At 38.3% G+C, this 27175-nt stretch overlaps 1 protein-coding gene across 1 annotated transcript in view; it reads right to left on the bottom strand.

Moving 5' to 3' along the window:
* DNHD1 (dynein heavy chain domain 1) overlaps positions 1–24880 on the bottom strand; it is a 1127964-nt gene extending 1103084 nt beyond the window's left edge. Inside the window, exon 1 of the mRNA XM_053705693.1 lies at positions 24348–24880. Coding sequence (XP_053561668.1) covers positions 24348–24823 — 476 coding nt within the window. The 5' untranslated portion in view covers positions 24824–24880. The remainder of the gene's footprint in view (positions 1–24347) is intronic.
* Between the last annotated feature and the right edge of the window lie 2295 nt (positions 24881–27175).

Genomic DNA, 27175 nt, shown 5'->3' with positions numbered 1-27175 from the left:
CGGCTAATGTAGAATTTAGTGACGTAAACTTCGATCCGCCGGACTCAGTCCGACACAGATCGATTCTTACGTCACTCCAGATGTTCCGCACACAAGTGCGGCACAATCTCACTACTTTTGCTAGTTATCAAATGACTAGCAGGTACACTCGGCACTTTTACGGCCCAGCGTACCTGGTTTTCAAACCGCCACCCCTGGAGGTGGCGGATCCCATAGGAATCAATGGGAGTCTGACCATAGCGAAAGTACAAGTTCGCTGCTGACAGACATCCCATTGATTTGTATGGGAGCTGTCTGCACCTAACACCCTAACATGTACCCCGAGTCTAAACACCACTAATCTGTCCCCCCCCCTACACCGCCGCAACTAAATAAAGTTATTACCCCCTAAACCGCCGCTCCCAGAGCCCACCGCAAGCTACTCTATACATATTAACCCCTAAACCGCCGCTCCCTGAACCCGCCGCAACCTATATTAAATGTATTAACCCCTATCCTGCCCCCGCTACACCGTCGCCACCTATAATAAATTTATTAACCCCTAATCTGCCCCCCCTACACCGTCGCCACCTATAATAAATTTATTAACCCCTATCCTGCCCCCCACTACGCCGCCGCCACTGTCATAAAATTATTAACCCCTAAACCTAAGTCTAACCCTAACGCCCCCCTAACTTAAATATTAATTAAATAAATCTAAATAATATTTTTATTATTAACTAAATTAATCCTATTTACAACTAAATACTTACCTTTAAAATAAACCCTAGTATAGCTACAATATAAATAATAATTATATTGTAGCTATCTTAGGATTTATTTTTATTTTACAGGTAACTTTGTATTTATTTTAACTAGGTACAATATCTATTAAATAGTTATTAACTATTTAATAGCTACCTAGTTAAAATAAAGAGAAATTTAGCTGTAAAATAAATCCTAACCTAAGTTACAATTACACCTAACACTACACTATACTTTAATAAATTATTCCTATTTAAAAATAAATACTTACCTGTAAAATAAACCCTAATATAGCTACAATATAATTAATAATTATATTGTAGCTATCTTAGGATTTATATTTATTTTACAGGTAACTTTGTATTTATTTTAGCTAGTTAGAATAGTTATTAAATAGTTATTAACTATTTAATAACTACCTAGATAAAAGAAATACAAAATTACCTGTAAAATAAATCCTAACCTAAGTTACAATTAAACCTAATACTACACTATCATTAAATTAATTAAATAAACTACCTACAAATAACTACAATTAAATACAATTACATAAACTAACTAAAGTACAAAAAATAAAAAAAGCTAAGTTACAAAAAATAAAAAAATAAGTTACAAACATTTTAAAAATATTACAACAATTTTAAGCTACTTACACCTAATCTAAGCCCCCTAATAAAATAACAAACCCCCCAAAATAAAAAAATGCCCTACCCTATTCTAAATTAAATAAAGTTCAAAGCTCTTTTACCTTACCAGCCCTTAAAAGGGCCATTTGTGGGGGCATGCCCCAAAGAAAACAGCTCTTTTGCCTGCAAAAGAAAAATACAACCCCCCCCCCAACATTAAAACCCACCACCCACATACCCCTAATCTAACCCAAACCCCCCTTACAAAAACCTAACACTAATCCCCTGAAGATCATCCTACCTTGTCTTCACTCAGCCGAGCAGCGATGGAACCGAAGTGGACATCCGGAGCGGAAGAAGTTAATCCTCCAAGCGGCGCTGAAGAAATCTTCCATCCGATGAAGTCATCATCCAGGCGGCGCTGAAGAAGTCTTTGATCCGGCCAATGTCATCTTCCAAGCCGGGTCTTGAATCTTCCTTCCGCCGACGCGGAACCTCCTTCTTCACCGACGGACTACGACGAATGAAGGCTCCTTTAAGGGACGTCATTCAAGATGGCGTCCCCTCAATTCCGATTGGCTGATAGGTAGCGCCTCTTGGAAGATGACATCGGCCGGATCAAAGACTTCTTCAGCCGCTGGAATTGAGGGGACACCATCTTGGATGACGTCCCTTAAAGGAGCCTTCATTCATCGTAGTCCGTCGATGAAGGAGGTTCCGCGTCGGCGGAAGGAAGATTCAAGACCCGGCTTGGAAGATGACATCGGCCGGATCAAAGACTTCTTCAGCGCCGCCTGGATGATGACTTCATCGGATGGAAGATTTCTTCAGCGCCGCTTGGAGGATTAACTTCTTCCGCTCCGGATGTCCACTTCGGTTCCATCGCTGCTCGGCTGAGTGAAGACAAGGTAGGATGATCTTCAGGGGATTAGTGTTAGGTTTTTGTAAGGGGTGTTTGGGTTAGATTAGGGGTATGTGGGTGGTGGGTTTTAATGTGGGGGGGGGGTTGTATTTTTCGTTTGCAGGCAAAATAGCTGTTTTCTTTGGGGCATGCCCCCACAAATGGCCCTTTTAAGGGCTGGTAAGGTAAAAGAGCTTTGAACTTTATTTAATTTAGAATAGGGTAGGGCATTTTTTATTTTGGGGGGTTTGTTATTTTATTAGGGGGCTTAGATTAGGTGTAAGTAGCTTAAAATTGTTGTAATATTTTTAAAATGTTTGTAACTTATTTTTTTATTTTTTGTACTTTAGTTAGTTTATGTAATTGTATTTAATTGTAGTTATTTGTAGGTAGTTTATTTAATTAATTTAATGATAGTGTAGTGTTAGGTTTAATTGTAACTTAGGTTAGGATTTATTTTACAGGTAATTTTGTATTTCTTTTAGCTAGGTAGTTATTAAATAGTTAATAACTATTTAATAACTATTCTAACTAGCTAAAATAAATACAAAGTTACCTGTAAAATAAATATAAATCCTAAGATAGCTACAATATAATTATTAATTATATTGTAGCTATATTAGGGTTTATTTTATAGGTAAGTATTTATTTTTAAATAGGAATAATTTATTAAAGTATAGTGTAGTGTTAGGTGTAATTGTAACTTAGGTTAGGATTTATTTTACAGGTAAATTTCAGTTTATTTTAGCTAGGTAGCTATTAAATAGTTAATAACTATTTAATAGCTATTGTACCAAGTTAAAATAAATTGAAAGATGCCTGTAAAATAAAAATAAATCCTAAAATAGCTACAATATAATTATTATTTATATTGTAGCTATATTAGGGTTTATTTTATAGGTAAGTATTTAGTTTTAAATAGGATTAATTTAGTTAATAATAAAAATATTATTTAGATTTATTTAATTAATATTTAAGTTAGGGGGGCGTTAGGGTTAGACGTAGGTTTAGGGGTTAATAATTTTATTACAGTGGCGGCAGCGTAGTGGGGGGCAGGATAGGGGTTAATAAATTTATTATAGGGGGCGACAGTGTAGGGGAGGCAGATTAGGGGTTAATAAATTTATTATAGGTGACGACGGTGTGGGGGGGCAGGATAGGGGTTAATAGGTTTAATATAGGTTGCGGCGGGTTCAGGGAGCGGCGGTTTAGGGGTTAAACTATTTATTTAGTTGCGGAGAGGTGCAGGATCAGCAGGATAGGGGTTAATAAATTTATTATAGAGGGCGACGGTATAGGGGGGCAGGATAAGGGTTACTAGGTATAATGTAGGTGGCAGCGGTGTCCGGGAGCGGCGGTTTAGGGGTTAATACATTTATCAGAGTTGCAGCAGGGTCTAGGAGCGACGGTTAAGGGGTTAATGCATTTATAAGAGTTGCGGCAGGGTCTAGGAGCGGCGGTTTAGGGGTTAGTAAACTTTATTGAATTGCGGGAGGCTCCGGGGGCGCCGGTATAGGGATAGAACAGTGTAGTTTAGTGTGAGTGCTTAGTGACAGGCTAGCAATAAAGCTGGGAAAAAGCCGAAGAGCAGCGAGATCGGATGAGTGATAACTCTCACAGTCCGCTGCTCATCGCCCCGCGGCTTTTTGACAGCTTTATTTGATAACTTAGGCATATTTTTTCAGGTCCGCGGCGGCGAAGGTAGGCGAGCTTAGGCGGGCGTATTGGCCCGGTGAAGCCAGAAAAGTAGACGGCTTCATAACTACCCCCCACAGTGTATACCTGCAGGGCACACTCAGCTCTAGTCTCACACACACACAGTGTATACCTGCAGGGCACACTAAGCTCTAGTCACACACACACAGTGTATACCTGCAGGGCACACTCAGCTCTAGTCACACACACACACACAGTGTATACCTGCAGGGCACACTCAGCTCTAGTCACACACACACACAGTGTATACCTGCAGGGCACACTCAGCTCTAGTCTCACACACACAGTGTATACCTGCAGGGCACACTCAGCTCTAGTCACACACACACACACACAGTGTATACCTGCAGGGCACACTCAGCTCTAGTCACACACACACACACAGTGTATACCTGCAGGGCACACTCAGCTCTAGTCTCACACACACAGTGTATACCTGCAGGGCACACTCAGCTCTAGTCTCTCACACACACAGTGTATACCTGCAGGGCACACTCAGCTCTAGTCTCTCACACACACAGTGTATACCTGCAGGGCACACTCAGCTCTAGTCTCTCACACACACAGTGTATACCTGCAGGGCACACTCAGCTCTAGTCTCACACACACAGTGTATACCTGCAGGGCACACTCAGCTCTAGTCTCACACACACAGTGTATACCTGCAGGGCACACTCAGCTCTAGTCTCACACACACAGTGTATACCTGCAGGGCACACTCAGCTCTAGTCTCACACACACAGTGTATACCTGCAGGGCACACTCAGCTCTAGTCTCTCACACACACAGTGTATACCTGCAGGGCACACTCATCTCTAGTCTCACACACACAGTGTATACCTGCAGGGCACACTCAGCTCTAGTCTCACACACACAGTGTATACCTGCAGGGCACACTCAGCTCTAGTCTCACACACACAGTGTATACCTGCAGGGCACACTCAGCTCTAGTCTCACACACACACACAGTGTATACCTGCAGGGCACACTCAGCTCTAGTCTCTCACACACACACAGTGTATACCTGCAGGGCACACTCAGGTCTAGTCTCTCACACACACAGTGTATACCTGCAGGGCACACTCAGCTCTAGTCACACACACACAGTGTATACCTGCAGGGCACACTAAGCTCTAGTCACACACACACAGTGTATACCTGCAGGGCACACTCAGCTCTAGTCTCACACACACACAGTGTATACCTGCAGGGCACACTCAGCTCTAGTCTCTCACACACACAGTGTATACCTGCAGGGCACACTCAGCTCTAGTCTCACACACACACAGTGTATACCTGCAGGGCACACTCAGCTCTAGTCTCACACACACACAGCGTATACCTGCAGGGCACACTCAGCTCTAGTCTCACACACACACAGTGTATACCTGCAGGGCACACTCAGCTCTAGTCTCACACACACACACACAGGGTATACCTGCAGGGCACACTCAGCTCTAGTCTCACACACACACACAGCGTATACCTGCAGGGCACACTCAGCTCTAGTCTCACACACACACAGTGTATACCTGCAGGGCACACTCAGCTCTAGTCTCTCACACACACAGTGTATACCTGCAGGGCACACTCAGCTCTAGTCACACACACAGTGTATACCTGCAGGGCACACTCATCTCTAGTCTCACACACACACAGTGTATACCTGCAGGGCACACTCAGCTCTAGTCTCACACACACACAGTGTATACCTGCAGGGCACACTCAGCTCTAGTCTCACACACACACAGTGTATACCTGCAGGGCACACTCAGCTCTAGTCTCACACACACACAGTGTATACCTGCAGGGCACACTCAGCTCTAGTCACACACACACACAGTGTATACCTGCAGGGCACACTCAGCTCTAGTCTCACACACACAGTGTATACCTGCAGGGCAAACTCATCTCTAGTCTCACACACACAGTGTATACCTGCAGGGCACACTCAGCTCTAGTCTCACACACACACACAGTGTATACCTGCAGGGCACACTCATCTCTAGTCTCTCACACACACAGTGTATACCTGCAGGGCACACTCAGCTCTAGTCTCACACACACACAGTGTATACCTGCAGGGCACACTCAGCTCTAGTCACACACACACAGTGTATACCTGCAGGGCACACTCAGCTCTAGTCACACACACACACACACACACACACAGTGTATATCTGCAGGGCACACTCAGCTCTAGTCACACACACACACAGTGTATACCTGCAGGGCACACTCAGCTCTAGTCACACACACACACACAGTGTATACCTGCAGGGCACACTCAGCTCTAGTCACACACACACACAGTGTATACCTGCAGGGCACACTCAGCTCTAGTCTCACACACACACAGTGTATACCTGCAGGGCACACTCAGCTCTAGTCACACACACACAGTGTATACCTGCAGGGCACACTCAGCTCTAGTTACACACACACAGTGTATACCTGCAGGGCACACTCATCTCTAGTCAAACACACAGTGTATACCTGCAGGGCACACTCAGCTCTAGTCTCACACACACACACAGCGTATACCTGCAGGGCACACTCAGCTCTAGTTACACACACACACAGCGTATACCTGCAGGGCACACTCAGCTCTAGTCACACACACACACAGCGTATACCTGCAGGGCACACTCAGCTCTAGTCTCACACACACACACAGCGTATACCTGCAGGGCACACTCAGCTCTAGTCACACACACACACAGCGTATACCTGCAGGGCACACTCAGCTCTAGTCACACACACACACAGCGTATACCTGCAGGGCACACTCAGCTCTAGTCACACACACACAGTGTATACCTGCAGGGCACACTCAGCTCTAGTCACACACACACACACAGTGTATACCTGCAGGGCACACTCAGCTCTAGTCACACACACACAGTGTATACCTGCAGGGCACACTCAGCTCTAGTCTCACACACACACACAGCGTATACCTGCAGGGCACACTCAGCTCTAGTCTCTCACACACACAGTGTATACCTGCAGGGCACACTCAGCTCTAGTCACACACACAGTGTATACCTGCAGGGCACACTCATCTCTAGTCTCACACACACACAGTGTATACCTGCAGGGCACACTCAGCTCTAGTCTCACACACACACAGTGTATACCTGCAGGGCACACTCAGCTCTAGTCTCACACACACACAGTGTATACCTGCAGGGCACACTCAGCTCTAGTCTCACACACACACAGTGTATACCTGCAGGGCACACTCAGCTCTAGTCTCACACACACACACACAGTGTATACCTGCAGGGCACACTCAGCTCTAGTCTCACACACACACACAGTGTATACCTGCAGGGCACACTCAGCTCTAGTCTCACACACACACACACAGTGTATACCTGCAGGGCACACTCAGCTCTAGTCTCTCACACACACAGTGTATACCTGCAGGGCACACTCAGCTCTAGTCTCACACACACACAGTGTATACCTGCAGGGCACACTCAGCTCTAGTCTCTCACACACACAGTGTATACCTGCAGGGCACACTCAGCTCTAGTCTCACACACACACAGTGTATACCTGCAGGGCACACTCAGCTCTAGTCTCACACACACACAGTGTATACCTGCAGGGCACACTCAGCTCTAGTCTCACACACACACAGTGTATACCTGCAGGGCACACTCAGCTCTAGTCTCTCACACACACAGTGTATACCTGCAGGGCACACTCAGCTCTAGTCTCACACACACACAGTGTATACCTGCAGGGCACACTCAGCTCTAGTCACACACACACACAGTGTATACCTGCAGGGCACACTCATCTCTAGTCTCACACACACACACAGTGTATACCTGCAGGGCACACTCAGCTCTAGTCTCACACACACACAGTGTATACCTGCAGGGCACACTCAGCTCTAGTCTCACACACACACACAGTGTATACCTGCAGGGCACACTCAGCTCTAGTCTCACACACACACACAGCGTATACCTGCAGGGCACACTCAGCTCTAGTCTCACACACACACAGTGTATACCTGCAGGGCACACTCAGCTCTAGTCTCTCACACACACAGCGTATACCTGCAGGGCACACTCAGCTCTAGTCTCACACACACACACAGTGTATACCTGCAGGGCACACTCAGCTCTAGTCACACACACACAGTGTATACCTGCAGGGCACACTCAGCTCTAGTCTCACACACACACAGTGTATACCTGCAGGGCACACTCATCTCTAGTCACACACACACACAGTGTATACCTGCAGGGCACACTCAGCTCTAGTCACACACACAGTGTATACCTGCAGTGCACACTCAGCTCTAGTCTCACACACACAGTGTATACCTGCAGGGCACACTCAGCTCTAGTCTCACACACACACAGTGTATACCTGCAGGGCACACTCAGCTCTAGTCACACACACACAGTGTATACCTGCAGGGCACACTCAGCTCTAGTTACACACACACAGTGTATACCTGCAGGGCACACTCATCTCTAGTCAAACACACAGTGTATACCTGCAGGGCACACTCAGCTCTAGTCACACACACACAGTGTATACCTGCAGGGCACACTCAGCTCTAGTCTCACACACACACACAGCGTATACCTGCAGGGCACACTCAGCTCTAGTCACACACACACACAGCGTATACCTGCAGGGCACACTCAGCTCTAGTCACACACACACACAGCGTATACCTGCAGGGCACACTCAGCTCTAGTCACACACACACAGTGTATACCTGCAGGGCACACTCAGCTCTAGTCACACACAGTGTATACCTGCAGGGCACACTCAGCTCTAGTCTCACACACACACAGTGTATACCTGCAGGGCACACTCAGCTCTAGTCTCACACACACACAGTGTATACCTGCAGGGCACACTCAGCTCTAGTCTCTCACACACACAGCGTATACCTGCAGGGCACACTCAGCTCTAGTCTCACACACACACAGCGTATACCTGCAGGGCACACTCATCTCTAGTCTCACACACACACACACACAGTGTATACCTGCAGGGCACACTCATCTCTAGTCACACACACACAGCGTATACCTGCAGGGCACACTCAGCTCTAGTCTCACACACACAGCGTATACCTGCAGGGCACACTCAGCTCTAGTCACACACACACAGTGTATACCTGCAGGGCACACTCAGCTCTAGTCACACACACACAGTGTATACCTGCAGGGCACACTCAGCTCTAGTCACACACACACAGTGTATACCTGCAGGGCACACTCAGCTCTAGTCACACACACACAGTGTATACCTGCAGGGCACACTCAGCTCTAGTCACACACACACAGTGTATACCTGCAGGGTACACTCAGCTCTAGTCTCACACACACACAGTGTATACCTGAAGGGCACACTCAGCTCTAGTCACACACACACAGTGTATACCTGCAGGGCACACTCAGCTCTAGTCTCACACACAGTGTATACCTGCAGGGCACACTCATCTCTAGTCACACTCAGTGTATACCTGCAGGGCACACTCATCTCTAGTCACACTCAGTGTATACCTGCAGGGCACACTCATCTCTAGTCACACACACAGTGTATACCTGCAGGGCACACTCAGCTCTAGTCACACACACACACAGTGTATACCTGCAGGGCACACTCAGCTCTAGTCTCACACACACAGTGTATACCTGCAGGGCACACTCAGCTCTAGTCACACACACACACACAGTGTATACCTGCAGGGCACACTCAGCTCTAGTCTCACACACACACACAGTGTATACCTGCAGGGCACACTCAGCTCTAGTCTCACACACACAGTGTATACCTGCAGGGCACACTCAGCTCTAGTCTCACACACACACACAGTGTATACCTGCAGGGCACACTCAGCTCTAGTCACACACACACACAGTGTATACCTGCAGGGCACACTCAGCTCTAGTCTCACACACACACAGCGTATACCTGCAGGGCACACTCAGCTCTAGTCTCACACACACAGTGTATACCTGCAGGGCACACTCAGCTCTAGTCTCACACACACAGTGTATACCTGCAGGGCACACTCAGCTCTAGTCACACACACACAGTGTATACCTGCAGGGCACACTCAGCTCTAGTCACACACACACAGTGTATACCTGCAGGGCACACTCAGCTCTAGTCACACACACAGTGTATACCTGCAGGGCACACTCAGATCTAGTCTCACACACACACAGTGTATACCTGCAGGGCACACTCAGCTCTAGTCTCACACACACAGCGTATACCTGCAGGGCACACTCAGCTCTAGTCTCACACACACAGTGTATACCTGCAGGGCACACTCATCTCTAGTCTCACACACACACACACACACAGTGTATACCTGCAGGGCACACTCAGCTCTAGTCTCACACACACACAGTGTATACCTGCAGGGCACACTCAGCTCTAGTCTCACACACACACACACACACACACACACACACAGTGTATACCTGCAGGGCACACTCAGCTCTAGTCACACACACACACACACAGTGTATACCTGCAGGGCACACTCAGCTCTAGTCTCACACACACACAGTGTATACCTGCAGGGCACACTCAGGTCTAGTCTCACACACACAGTGTATACCTGCAGGGCACACTCATCTCTAGTCACACACACACAGTGTATACCTGCAGGGCAGACTCAGCTCTAGTCACACACACAACCATAAGCACATACACACACACAGCACAACCATAAGCACACACACACACAGCACAACCATGAGCACACACACACACACACACAGCACAACCATGAGCACACACACACAGCACAACCATAAGCACACACACACAGCACAACCATAAGCACACACACACACAGCACAACCATAAGCACATACACACACACAGCACAACCATAAGCACACACACACACACAGCACAACCATAAGCACACACAAAGCACAGGCATAGATGGATTGTTTCTCTCTTTAGTTAGGTCACACCAGGTAAGGAAGAGAACATTTTTAAACAGTAAAGAGCACTGACCCCCACCCCTTTAACCTCTGCAGCATGGCTGGCAGCACTCATACGTCTATTTCCCAAAGACAACCTCTAGATATGACGCTGAGCACGTGCACTCTAGTTCTTTGGTCCTTTGAATCTGCTGTTTGGTCTTGCCCACCATGCTGCAGCTCAGTTTCAGGGTCTTGGCAATCTTCCTATAGCCTAGGCCATCTTTATGTAGAGTTCTTTGCCATGAGGTGCCATGTTGAACTTCCAGTGACCAGTATGAGAGAGTGTGAGAGCGATAACAGCACATTTAACACACCTGCTCCCCATTCGCACCTGAGACCTTGTAACACTAACGAGTCACATGACACCGGGGAGAGAAAATAACTAATTGGGCCCAATTTGGACATTTCCACTTAGGGGTGTACTCACTTTTGTTGTCAACGGTTTAGACATTAATGGCTGTGTGTTGAGCTATTTTGAGGGGACAGCAAATTTACACTGTTATACAGGCTGTACACTCACTACTTTACATTGTAGCAAAGTGTCATTTCTTCAGTGTTGTCACATGAAAAGATATAATAAAATATTTACACTGTTATACAGGCTTTACACTCACTACTTTACACTGTAGCAAAGTGTCATTTCTTCAGTGTTGTCACATGAAAAGATATAATAAAATATTTACACTGTTATACAGGCTGTACACTCACTACTTTACATTGTAACAAAGTGTCATTTCTTCAGTGTTGTCACATGAAAAGATATAATAAAATATTTACAGTTATACAGGCTGTATGTACACTCACTACTATACATTGTAACAAAGTGTCATTTCTTCAGTGTTGTCACATGAAAAGATATAATAAAATATTTACACTGTTATACAGGCTGTACACTCACTACTTTACATTGTAGTAAAGTGTCATTTCTTCAGTGTTGTCACATAAAAAGATATAATAAATATTTACACTGTTATACAGGCTGTACACGCACTACTTTACATTGTAACAAAGTGTCATTTCTTCAGTGTTGTCACATGAAAAGATATAATAAAATATTTACACTGTTATACAGGCTTTACACTCACTACTTTACACTGTAGCAAAGTGTCATTTCTTCAGTGTTGTCACATGAAAAGATATAATAAAATATTTACACTGTTATACAGGCTGTACACTCACTACTTTAAATTGTAACAAAGTGTCATTTCTTCAGTGTTGTCACATGAAAAGATATAATAAAATATTTACAGTTATACAGGCTGTATGTACACTCACTACTATACATTGTAACAAAGTGTCATTTCTTCAGTGTTGTCACATGAAAAGATATAATAAAATATTTACACTGTTATACAGGCTGTACACTCACTACTTTACATTGTAGTAAAGTGTCATTTCTTCAGTGTTGTCACATAAAAAGATATAATAAATATTTACACTGTTATACAGGCTGTACACGCACTACTTTACATTGTAACAAAGTGTCATTTCTTCAGTGTTGTCACATGAAAAGATATAATAAAATATTTACACTGTTATACAGGCTGTACACTCACTACTTTACATTGTAGCAAAGTGTCATTTCGTCAGTGTTGTCACATGAAAAGATATAATAAATATTTACACTGTTATGCAGGTTGTACACTCACTACTTTACATTGTAGTAAAGTGTCATTTCTTCAGTGTTGTCACATGAAAAGATATAATAAAATATTTACACTGTTATACAGGCTTTACACTCACTACTTTACACTGTAGCAAAGTGTCATTTCTTCAGTGTTGTCACATGAAAAGATATAATAAAATATTTACACTGTTATACAGGCTGTACACTCACTACTTTACATTGTAACAAAGTGTCATTTCTTCAGTGTTGTCACATGAAAAGATATAATAAAATATTTACAGTTATACAGGCTGTATGTACACTCACTACTATACATTGTAACAAAGTGTCATTTCTTCAGTGTTGTCACATGAAAAGATATAATAAAATATTTACACTGTTATACAGGCTGTACACTCACTACTTTACATTGTAGTAAAGTGTCATTTCTTCAGTGTTGTCACATAAAAAGATATAATAAATATTTACACTGTTATACAGGCTGTACACTCACTACTTTACATTGTAACAAAGTGTCATTTCTTCAGTGTTGTCACAAGAAAAGATATAATAAAATATTTACACTGTTATACAGGCTGTACACTCACTACTTTACATTGTAACAAAGTGTCATTTCTTCAGTGTTGTCACATGAAAAGATATAATACAATATTTACACTGTTATACAGGCTGTACACTCACTACTTTACATTGTAGTAAAGTGTCATTTCTTCAGTGTTGTCACATGAAAAGATATAATAAAATATTTACACTGTTATACAGGCTGTACACTCACTACTTTACATTGTAACAAAGTGTCATTTCTTCAGTGTTGTCACATGAAAAGATATAATAAAATATTTACACTGAATACAGGCTGTACACTCACTACTTTACATTGTAACAAAGTGTCATTTCTTCAGTGCTGTCACATGAAAAGATATAATACAATATTTACAGTTATACAGGCTGTATGTACACTCACTACTATACATTGTAACAAAGTGTCATTTCTTCAGTGTTGTCACATGAAAAGATATAATAAAATATTTACACTGTTATACAGGCTGTACACTCACTACTTTACATTGTAGTAAAGTGTCATTTCTTCAGTGTTGTCACATGAAAAGATATAATAAAATATTTACACTGTTATACAGGCTGTACACTCACTACTTTACATTGTAGTGTAATTTCTTCAGTGTTGTCACATGAAAATATATAATAAAATATTTACACTGTTATACAGGCTGTACACTCACTACTTTACATTGTAACAAAGTGTCATTTCTTCAGTGTTGTCACATGAAAAGATATAATAAAATATTTACACTGTTATACAGGCTGTACACTCACTACTTTACATTGTAACAAAGTGTCATTTCTTCAGTGTTGTCACATGAAAAGATATAATACAATATTTACACTGTTATACAGGCTGTACACTCACTACTTTACATTGTAGCAAAGTGTAATTTCTTCAGTGTTGTCACATGAAAAGATATAATAAAATATTTACACTGTTATACAGGCTGTACACTCACTACTTTACATTGTAGCAAAGTGTCATTTCTTCAGTGTTGTCACATGAAAAGATATAATACAATATTTACACTGTTATACAGGCTGTACACTCACTACTTTACATTGTAACAAAGTGTCATTTCTTCAGTGTTGTCACATGAAAAGATATAATACAATATTTACACTGTTATAAAGGCTGTACACTCACTACTTTACATTGTAACAAAGTGTCATTTCTTCAGTGTTGTCACATGAAAAGATATAATAAATATTTACACTGTTATACAGGCTGTACACTCACTACTTTACATTGTAACAAAGTGTCATTTCTTCAGTGCTGTCACATGAAAAGATATAATAAAATATTTACACTGTTATACAGGCTGTACACTCACTACTTTACACTGTAGCAAAGTGTCATTTCTTCAGTGTTGTCACATGAAAAGATATAATAAATATTTACACTGTTATACAGGCTGTACACTCACTACTTTACATTGTAGCAAAGTGTCATTTCTTCAGTGTTGTCACATGAAAAGATATAATAAAATATTTACACTGTTATACAGGCTGTGCACTCACTACTTTACATTGTAGCAAAGTGTCATTTCTTCAGTGTTGTCACATGAAAAGATATAATAAAATATTTACACTGTTGCACAGGCTGTACACTCACTACTTTACATTCTAACAAAGTGTCATTTCTTCAGTGTTGTCACATGAAAAGATATAATAAAATATTTACACTGTTATACAGGCTGTACACTCACTACTTTACATTGTAACAAAGTGTCATTTCTTCAGTGTTGTCACATGAAAAGATATAATACAATATTTACACTGTTATACAGGCTGTACACTCAATACTTTACATTGTAACAAAGTGTAATTTCTTCAGTGTTGTCACATGAAAAGATATAATAAAATATTTACACTGTTATACAGGCTGTACACTCACTACTTTACACTGTAGCAAAGTGTCATTTCTTCAGTGTTGTCACATGAAAAGATATAATAAATATTTACACTGTTATACAGGCTGTACACTCACTACTTTACATTGTAGCAAAGTGTCATTTCTTCAGTGTTGTCACATGAAAAGATATAATAAAATATTTACACTGTTATACAGGCTGTACACTCACTACTTTACATTGTAGTAAAGTGTCATTTCTTCAGTGTTGTCACATGAAAAGATATAATAAAATATTTACACTGTTATACAGGCTGTACACGCACTACTTTACATTGTAGCAAAGTGTCATTTCTTCAGTGTTGTCACATGAAAAGATATAATAAAATATTTACACTGTTATACAGGCTGTACACTCACTACTTTACATTGTAACAAAGTGTCATTTCTTCAGTGTTGTCACATGAAAAGATATAATAAAATATTTACACTGTTATACAGGCTGTACACTCACTACTTTACATTGTAACAAAGTGTCATTTCTTCAGTGTTGTCACATGAAAAGATATAATAAAATATTTACACTGTTATACAGACTGTACACTCACTACTTTACATTGTAGGAAAGTGTCATTTCTTCAGTGTTGTCACATGAAAAGATATAATAAAATATTTACACTGTTATACAGGCTGTACACTCACTACTTTACATTGTAACAAAGTGTCATTTCTTCAGTGTTGTCACATGAAAAGATATAATAAAATATTTACACTGTTATACAGGCTGTACACTCACTACTTTACATTGTAACAAAGTGCCATTTCTTCAGTGTTGTCACATGAAAAGATATAATAAAATATTTACACTGTTATACAGACTGTACACTCACTACTTTACATTGTAACAAAGTGTCATTTCTTCAGTGTTGTCACATGAAAAGATATAATAAATATTTACACTGTTATACAGGCTGTACACTCACTACTGTACATTGTAGCAAAGTGTCATTTCTTCAGTGTTGTCACATGAAAAGATATAATAAAATATTTACACTGTTATACAGGCTGTACACTCACTACTTTACATTGTAGCAAAGTGTCATTTCTTCAGTGTTGTCACATGAAATGATATAATAAATATTTACACTGTTATACAGGCTGTACACTCACTACTTTACATTGTAGTGTCATTTCTTCAGTGTTGTCACATGAAAAGATATAATACAATATTTACACTGTTATACAGGCTGTACACTCACTACTTTACATTGTAGTGTCATTTCTTCAGTGTTGTCACATGAAAAGATATAATACAATATTTACACTGTTATACAGGCTGTACACTCACTACTTTACATTGTAGCAAAGTGTCATTTCTTCAGTGTTGTCACATGAAATGATATAATAAATATTTACACTGTTATACAGGCTGTACACTCACTACTTTACATTGTAGTGTCATTTCTTCAGTGTTGTCACATGAAAAGATATAATACAATATTTACACTGTTATACAGGCTGTACACTCACTACTTTACATTGTAGTAAAGTGTCATTTCTTCAGTGTTGTCACATGAAATGATATAATAAATATTTACACTGTTATACCGGCTTTACACTCACTACTTTATATTGTAGTAAAGTGTCATTTCTTCAGTGCTGTCACATGAAAAGATATAATAAAATATTTACACTGTTATACAGGCTGTACACTCACTACTTTACATTGTAGCAAAGTGTCATTTCTTCAGTGTTGTCACATGAAAAGATATAATAAAATATTTACACTGTTATACAGGCTGTACACTCACTACTTTACATTGTAACAAAGTGTCATTTCTTCAGTGTTGTCACATGAAAAGATATAATAAAATATTTACACTGTTATACAGGCTGTACACTCACTACTTTACATTGTAACAAAGTGTCATTTCATCAGTGTTGTCACATGAAAAGATATAATAAAATATTTACACTGTTATACAGGCTGTACACTCACTACTTTACATTGTAGCAAAGTGTCATTTCTTCAGTGTTGTCACATGAAAAGATATAATAAAATATTTGCACTGTTATACAGGCTGTGCACTCACTACTTTACACTGTAGCAAAGTGTCATTTCTTCAGTGTTGTCACATGAAAAGATATAATAAAATATTTACACTGTTACACAGGCTGTACACTCACTACTTTACATTGTAGCAAAGTGTCATTTCTTCAGTGTTGTCACATGAAAAGATATAATACAATATTTACACTGTTATACAGGCTGTGCACTCACTACTTTACATTGTAGCAAAGTGTCATTTCTTCAGTGTTGTCACATGAAAAGATATTATAAAATATTTACACTGTTATACAGGCTGTACACTCACTACTTTACATTCTAACAAAGTGTCATTTCTTCAGTGTTGTCACATGAAAAGATATAATAAAATATTTACACTGTTATACAGGCTGTACACTCACTACTTTACATTGTAGTAAAGTGTCATTTCTTCAGTGTTGTCACATGAAAAGATATAATAAATATTTACACGGTTATACAGGCTGTGCACTCACTACTTTACATTGTAGTAAAGTGTCATTTCTTCAGTGTTGTCACATGAAAAGATATAATAAAATATTTACACTGTTATACAGGCTGTACACTCACTACTTTACATTGTAACAAAGTGTCATTTCTTCAGTGTTGTCACATGAAAAGATATAATAAAATATTTACACTGTTATACAGGCTGTACACTCACTACTTTACATTGTAACAAAGTGTCATTTCTTCAGTGTTGTCACATGAAAAGATATAATAAAATATTTACACTGTTATACAGGCTGTACACTCACTACTTTACATTGTAACAAAGTGTCATTTCTTCAGTGTTGTCACATGAAAAGATATAATAAAATATTTACACTGTTATACAGGCTGTACACTCACTACTTTACATTGTAGCAAAGTGTCATTTCTTCAGTGTTGTCACATGAAAAGATATAATAAAATATTTACACTGTTACACAGGCTGTACACTCACTACTTTACATTGTAGCAAAGTGTCATTTCTTCAGTGCTGTCACATGAATAGATATAATAAAATATTTACACTGTTATACAGGCTGTACACGCACTACTTTACATTGTAACAAAGTGTCATTTCTTCAGTGTTGTCACATGAAAAGATATAATAAATATTTACTCTGTTATACAGGCTGTATACTCACTACTTTACATTGTAGCAAAGTGTCATTTCTTCAGTGTTGTCACATGAAAAGATATAATAAATATTTACACTGTTATACAGGCTGTACACTCACTACTTTACATTGTAGCAAAGTGTCATTTCTTCAGTGTTGTCACATGAAAAGATATAATAAATATTTACACTGTTATACAGGCTGTACACTCACTACTTTACATTGTAACAAAGTGTCATTTCTTCAGTGTTGTCACATGAAAAGATATAATAAAATATTTACACTGTTATACAGGCTGTACACTCACTACTTTACATTGTAACAAAGTGTCATTTCTTCAGTGTTGTCACATGAAAAGATATAATAAAATATTTACACTGTTATACAGGCTGTACACTCACTACTTTACATTGTAACAAAGTGTCATTTCTTCAGTGTTGTCACATGAAAAGATATAATACAATATTTACACTGTTATACAGACTGTACACTCACTACTTTACATTGTAACAAAGTGTCATTTCTTCAGTGTTGTCACATGAAAAGATATAAAATATTTACACTGTTATACAGGCTGTACACTCACTACTTTACATTGTAACAAAGTGTCATTTCTTCAGTGTTGTCACATGAAAAGATATAATACAATATTTACACTGTTATACAGGCTGTACACTCACTACTTTACATTGTAACAAAGTGTCATTTCTTCAGTGTTGTCACATGAAAAGATATAATAAAATATTTACACTGTTATACAGGCTGTACACTCACTACTTTACATTGTAGCAAAGTGTAATTTCTTCAGTGTTGTCACATGAAAAGATATAATACAATATTTACACTGTTATACAGGCTGTACACTCACTACTTTACATTGTAGCAAAGTGTCATTTCTTCAGTGTTGTCACATGAAAAGATATAATACAATATTTACACTGTTATACAGGCTGTACACTCACTACTTTACATTGTAACAAAGTGTCATTTCTTCAGTGTTGTCACATGAAAAGATATAATACAATATTTACACTGTTATAAAGGCTGTACACTCACTACTTTACATTGTAACAAAGTGTCATTTCTTCAGTGTTGTCACATGAAAAGATATAATAAATATTTACACTGTTATACAGGCTTTACACTCACTACTTTACACTGTAGCAAAGTGTCATTTCTTCAGTGTTGTCACATGAAAAGATATAATAAATATTTACACTGTTATACAGGCTGTACACTCACTACTTTACATTGTAGCAAAGTGTCATTTCTTCAGTGTTGTCACATGAAAAGATATAATAAAATATTTACACTGTTATACAGGCTGTGCACTCACTACTTTACATTGTAGCAAAGTGTCATTTCTTCAGTGTTGTCACATAAAAAGATATAATAAAATATTTACACTGTTATACAGGCTGTACACTCACTACTTTACATTGTAGTGTCATTTCTTCAGTGTTGTCACATGAAAAGATATAATAAAATATTTACACTGTTACACAGGCTGTACACTCACTACTTTACATTGTAGCAAAGTGTCATTTCTTCAGTGCTGTCACATGAATAGATATAATAAAATATTTACACTGTTATACAGGCTGTACACGCACTACTTTACATTGTAACAAAGTGTCATTTCTTCAGTGTTGTCACATGAAAAGATATAATAAATATTTACACTGTTATACAGGCTGTACACTCACTACTTTACATTGTAGCAAAGTGTCATTTCTTCAGTGTTGTCACATGAAAAGATATAATAAAATATTTACACTGTTATACAGGCTGTACACTCACTACTTTACATTGTAGCAAAGTGTCATTTCTTCAGTGTTGTCACATGAAAAGATATAATAAAATATTTACACTGTTATACAGGCTGTACACTCACTACTTTACATTGTAACAAAGTGTCATTTCTTCAGTGTTGTCACATGAAAAGATATAATAAAATATTTACACTGTTATACAGGCTGTACACTCACTACTTTACATTGTAACAAAGTGTCATTTCTTCAGTGTTGTCACATGAAAAGATATAATACAATATTTACACTGTTATACAGGCTGTACACTCACTACTTTACATTGTAACAAAGTGTCATTTCTTCAGTGTTGTCACATGAAAAGATATAAAATATTTACACTGTTATACAGGCTGTACACTCACTACTTTACATTGTAACAAAGTGTCATTTCTTCAGTGTTGTCACATGAAAAGATATAATACAATATTTACACTGTTATACAGGCTGTACACTCACTACTTTACATTGTAGTGTCATTTCTTCGGTGTTGTCACATGAAAAGATATAATAAAATATTTACAGTTATACAGACTGTACACTCACTACTTTACATTGTAGCAAAGTGTCATTTCTTCAGTGTTGTCACATGAAAAGATATAATAAAATATTTACACTGTTATACAGGCTGTACACTCACTACTTTACATTGTAACAAAGTGTCATTTCTTCAGTGTTGTCACATGAAACGATATAATAAAATATTTACACTGTTATACAGGCTGTACACTCACTACTTTACATTGTAACAAAGTGTCATTTCTTCAGTGTTGTCACATGAAAAGATATAATAAAATATTTACACTGTTATACAGGCTGTACACTCACTACTTTACATTGTAGTAAAGTGTCATTTCTTCAGTTTTGTCACATGAAAAGATATAATAAAATATTTACACTGTTATACAGGCTGTACACTCACTACTTTACATTGTAGCAAAGTGTCATTTCTTCAGTGTTGTCACATGAAAAGATATAATACAATATTTACACTGTTATACAGGCTGTGCACTCACTACTTTACATTGTAGCAAAGTGTCATTTCTTCAGTGTTGTCACATGAAAAGATATTATAAAATATTTACACTGTTATACAGGCTGTACACTCACTACTTTACATTCTAACAAAGTGTCATTTCTTCAGTGTTGTCACATGAAAAGATATAATAAATATTTACACGGTTATACAGGCTGTGCACTCACTACTTTACATTGTAGTAAAGTGTCATTTCTTCAGTGTTGTCACATGAAAAGATATAATAAAATATTTACACTGTTATACAGGCTGTACACTCACTACTTTACATTGTAACAAAGTGTCATTTCTTCAGTGTTGTCACATGAAAAGATATAATAAAATATTTACACTGTTATACAGGCTGTTCACTCACTACTTTACATTGTAGTGTCATTTCTTCAGTGTTGTCACATGAAAAGATATAATAAAATATTTACACTGTTACACAGGCTGTACACTCACTACTTTACATTGTAGCAAAGTGTCATTTCTTCAGTGCTGTCACATGAATAGATATAATAAAATATTTACACTGTTATACAGGCTGTACACGCACTACTTTACATTGTAACAAAGTGTCATTTCTTCAGTGTTGTCACATGAAAAGATATAATAAATATTTACTCTGTTATACAGGCTGTATACTCACTACTTTACATTGTAGCAAAGTGTCATTTCTTCAGTGTTGTCACATGAAAAGATATAATAAATATTTACACTGTTATACAGGCTGTACACTCACTACTTTACATTGTAGCAAAGTGTCATTTCTTCAGTGTTGTCACATGAAAAGATATAATAAAATATTTACACTGTTATACAGGCTGTACACTCACTACTTTACATTGTAACAAAGTGTCATTTCTTCAGTGTTGTCACATGAAAAGATATAATAAAATATTTACACTGTTATACAGGCTGTACACTCACTACTTTACATTGTAACAAAGTGTCATTTCTTCAGTGTTGTCACATGAAAAGATATAATAAAATATTTACACTGTTATACAGGCTGTACACTCACTACTTTACATTGTAACAAAGTGTCATTTCTTCAGTGTTGTCACATGAAAAGATATAATAAAATATTTACACTGTTATACAGGCTGTACACTCACTACTTTACATTGTAACAAAGTGTCATTTCTTCAGTGTTGTCACATGAAAAGATATAATAAATATTTACACTGTTATACAGGCTGTACACTCACTACTTTACATTGTAACAAAGTGTCATTTCTTCAGTGCTGTCACATGAAAAGATATAATAAAATATTTACACTGTTATACAGGCTGTACACTCACTACTTTACATTGTAACAAAGTGTCATTTCTTCAGTGTTGTCACATGAAAAGATATTATAAAATATTTACACTGTTATACAGGCTGTATGTACACTCACTACTATACATTGTAACAAAGTGTCATTTCTTCAGTGTTGTCACATGAAAAGATATAATAAAATATTTACACTGTTATACAGGCTGTACACTCACTACTTTACATTGTAGCAACGTGTCATTTCTTCAGTGTTGTCACATGAAAAGATATAATAAAATATTTACACTGTTATACAGGCTGTACACTCACTACTTTACATTGTAGCAACGTGTCATTTCTTCAGTGTTGTCACATGAAAAGATATAATACAATATTTACACTGTTATACAGGCTGTACACTCACTACTTTACATTGTACAAAGTGTCATTTCTTCAGTGTTGTCACATGAAAAGATATAATACAATATTTACACTGTTATACAGGCTGTACACTCACTACTTTACATTGTAACAAAGTGTCATTTCTTCAGTGTTGTCACATGAAAAGATATAATAAAATATTTGCACTGTTATACAGGCTGTGCACTCACTACTTTACACTGTAGCAAAGTGTCATTTCTTCAGTGTTGTCACATGAAAAGATATAATAAAATATTTACACTGTTACACAGGCTGTACACTCACTACTTTACATTGTAGCAAAGTGTCATTTCTTCAGTGTTGTCACATGAAAAGATATAATACAATATTTACACTGTTATACAGGCTGTGCACTCACTACTTTACATTGTAGTGTCATTTCTTCAGTGTTGTCACATGAAAAGATATAATAAAATATTTACACTGTTATACAGGCTGTACACTCACTACTTTACATTGTAGTAAAGTGTCATTTCTTCAGTGTTGTCACATGAAAAGATATAATAAAATATTTACACTGTTATACAGGCTGTACACTCACTACTTTACATTGTAGCAACGTGTCATTTCTTCAGTGTTGTCACATGAAAAGATATAATAAAATATTTACACTGTTATACAGGCTGTACACTCACTACTTTACATTGTAGCAACGTGTCATTTCTTCAGTGTTGTCACATGAAAAGATATAATAAAATATTTACACTGTTATACAGGCTGTACACTCACTACTTTACATTGTAGCAACGTGTCATTTCTTCAGTGTTGTCACATGAAAAGATATAATACAATATTTACACTGTTATACAGGCTGTACACTCACTACTTTACATTGTAGTGTCATTTCTTCAGTGTTGTCACATGAAAAGATATAATACAATATTTACACTGTTATACAGGCTGTACACTCACTACTTTACATTGTAGCAAAGTGTCATTTCTTCAGTGTTGTCACATGAATAGATATAATAAATATTTACACTGTTATACAGGCTGTACACTCACTACTTTACACTGTAGTAAAGTGTCATTTCTTCAGTGCTGTCACATGAAAAGATATAATAAAATATTTACACTGTTATACAGGCTGTACACTCACTACTTTACATTGTAACAAAGTTTCATTTCTTCAGTGTTGTCACATGAAAAGATATAATAAAATATTTACACTGTTATACAGGCTGTACACTCACTACTTTACATTGTAGTGTCCTTTCTTCAGTGTTGTCACATGAAAAGATATAATAAAATATTTACAAAAATGTTAGGGGTGTACTCACTTTTGTTAGATACTGTATATACACACATACCCTTAAAATCTTAGGAAACTATAGTTCAGGAAATTTAAATGAATTATTAGAGCCCCCTGAATAAATGGAGGTTTCGAAGACCTTCTTAATTTGTATATGAGGAGATCCACAAATTTCACCACTCTAACTTTAAAAGGAAATCTTCATTGTATCCTCAGTTTTTTCAAAAATAGTAGAAAAAGAATTGTTTGATCCTCAATAAACACAATAATAATCTGAGTATTAGTGAAAGGAAATCCCTTAGAAGAATATACAGTAAACACATATACCCCTAGCCACAAGTTGTGCTGCTCACCTGTATGGTGGATGTCTCACATCTGGCACAAATTCAAGGGGAAGTTGTGTCTTCAGAGCCAGAGCAGTCTCCCCACGTCTGCAGCTCCAGGTGGCCTCTACCCCAGCCAGCTGTGCCCCCACACACCCTACATACTGGGGTAGTTCTCGCAGATAGATAGGTGGAAGTTGGGGACCCCCTGGGTCCTGTCCATCCCTGCGGAGCTGGAAGAGTGAGGAGCGGTCAGGGGGGAAGGCAGACCGCAGAGCAGTAGGGATGTTCAGGTCGTGCAGCAGATCTCTGTGCCTCTCGTACTCATGATAAAGATGATGAAGGGCTGGCAGCAGAACATTACGCTCACACACCAGATGGTCCCGGTATGGGCGCAGGAGGCTCAGGACCTCCAGAAGTTGTAGCCACCAGCTTTGCTTTTGCACTGCCCCTGACATGAATCTCACTACCTCTCTAGCCAGCAGAGCCAAATCCTCACGTGCCATGTGCCCCGAGCATAAGAGCTGGTCACTCAGGCGACCACGAATGTCTTGTGCCCAACATGCTCCGCCAGATGGACCCCAACCTGACACACAAACATATAGAAAATGAGGAGAAAAAACATAATTTATGTAAGAATTTACCTGATAAATCACTTCTTTTATAGTTGCAAGAGTCCATGAGCTAGTGATGTATGGGATATACAATCCTACCAGGAGGGGGCAAAGTTTCCCAAACCTCAAGATGCCTATAAATACACCTCTCACCACACCTTAGTTAAACGTGTAGCCAAGTAGTGAGGTGTAAAAGAAGGAGTAAAAAGCATACAAAAAGAGGAACTGGAAAAAATAGAGTGCTTTATACAAAAAATCATAACTTACAAAAAATAGGGTGGGTCTCATGGACTCTTGCCACTACAAAAGAAATGAATTTATCAGGTAAGTTCTTACATAAATTATGTTTTATTTCATGTAAGTGGCAAGAGTCCATGAGCTAGTTACGTATGGGATATAATATGCAAGATGTGGAAGTTCACAAGTCACTAGAGAGATTAAATCCAAAAAAATATTAAGTTTTCTTAAAAATTTAAAAAAAACTCAAATCAAAGGCATCAGAATCAAACTGAGACAACTGCATGAAGAACCTTTCTACCAAAGACTGCTTCCGAAGAAGCAAACACATCAAAATGATAAAATTTAGTAAAAGTATGCAAAGAGGACCAAGTTGCTGCTTTGTAAATTTGATCAACTGAAGCTTCATTCTTAAGAGCCCAAAAAGTGGCAACTGATCTAATAGAAAAAATAACAGACCAGAAGTCTTTCTGAAATCTTTAGTAGCCTCAACATAATATTTCAAAGCTCTTACTACATCCAAAGAATGTAAAGACCCTACAAGAGTATTCTTAGGATTAGGACACAAAGAAGGAACAACAATTTCCCTATTGATGTTGTTAGAATTCACAACTTTAGGCAAAAATTGAAATGATGTCCGCAAAACAGCTTTTTCTTGATGGAAAAGCAGATAATGAGACTCACAAGAGAGACAATTCAGAAACTCTTCTATCAGCAGAGATGGCCAAAAGGAATAATACTTTCCAAGAAAGTAGTTTAATATCCAAAGATTGTATAGGCTCAAAAGCAGGAGCCTGTAAAATCTTCAATACCAAATTGAGACTCCAAGGAGGAGAAATAGATTTAAAGGGAAACTGAACCCAAATTTTTTTTCTTTCATGATTCAGATAGAGCATGTATTTTTAAAGGGCCACTGTAAGTAAATATTTTCTATGCCTGTTACTAACTAACTACCCCAAATACGCTTTTTATCAATAGCATTTCATTAACATATCTCTACCGTATATCAGAAATCTTGTCTGCAAATTTAATTGTTTTCCAAACCCACTCCGTGGGTATCCTTTGCTCTGTACCAATCGGTTTACAGTACCTAGGTTTCAAAATGGCGCTTTAAACACAAAGTTATTGGTTTAAGTATTTTGAACATGCAGTGCTGAAAATAGTGGGCAGGATAACGTGACATCATCGGCGAATAAAAGATATAACTTTTAGAACGTTATGAAACTTTGTTTTGGAGAAAATATAGGTCAGTAGGTTTTAATTAATGTTTATTAACTTTAATATGTTAGTTGTTTAGCTTAAAAATTATAACAGAAAGTAATCCTTTAAGCAACTTTCTAATTTACTCCTATTATCAATTTTTCTTCGTTCTCTTGCTATCTTTATTTGAAAAAGAAGGCATCTAAGCTATTTGTTTGGTTCAGTACCATGGAAAGCACTTGCTCATTGGTGGATAAATTTATCCACCAATCAGCAAGAACAACCCAGGTTGTTCACCAAAAATGGGCCGGCATCTAAACTTACATTTTTGAATTTCAAATAAAGATATCAAGAGAATGAAGACAATTTGATAATAGGAGTAAATTAGAAAGTTGCTTAGAATTGCATGCTCTATCTGAATCATAAAAGAAAAAATTTGGGTTCAGTGTCCCTTTAATAACAGGTTTGATACGAATCAAAGCCTGAACAAAACAGTGAATATCAGGAAGTTTAGCAATCTATGAAATAAAACAGAAAGAGCAGAGATTTGTCTTTTCAAAGTATTTGCAGACAAACCCTTTATCCAAACCATCCGGAAGAAACTGTAAAATCCTAGGAATTCTGAAAGAATGCCAAGAATAATTATGAGTGGAACAGCATGAGATATAGGTTTTCCTGTATCATAGTGTTAATTACTGAGTCAGAGAAACGTCTATGACTAAGAACTAAGCGTTCAATCTCCATGCCTTCAAATGAAGAGATCTGCGATCCTGATGAAAAACTGGGCCTTGAGACAGAAGGTTTGGT

This window comes from Bombina bombina, chromosome 3 (genome assembly GCF_027579735.1).
Source record: "Bombina bombina isolate aBomBom1 chromosome 3, aBomBom1.pri, whole genome shotgun sequence".
NCBI classification, from domain to species: Eukaryota; Metazoa; Chordata; class Amphibia; order Anura; family Bombinatoridae; genus Bombina; species Bombina bombina.
The sequence above is the reverse complement of the archived record's forward strand: the minus strand, read 5'-3'. Positions and strand labels throughout refer to the sequence as shown.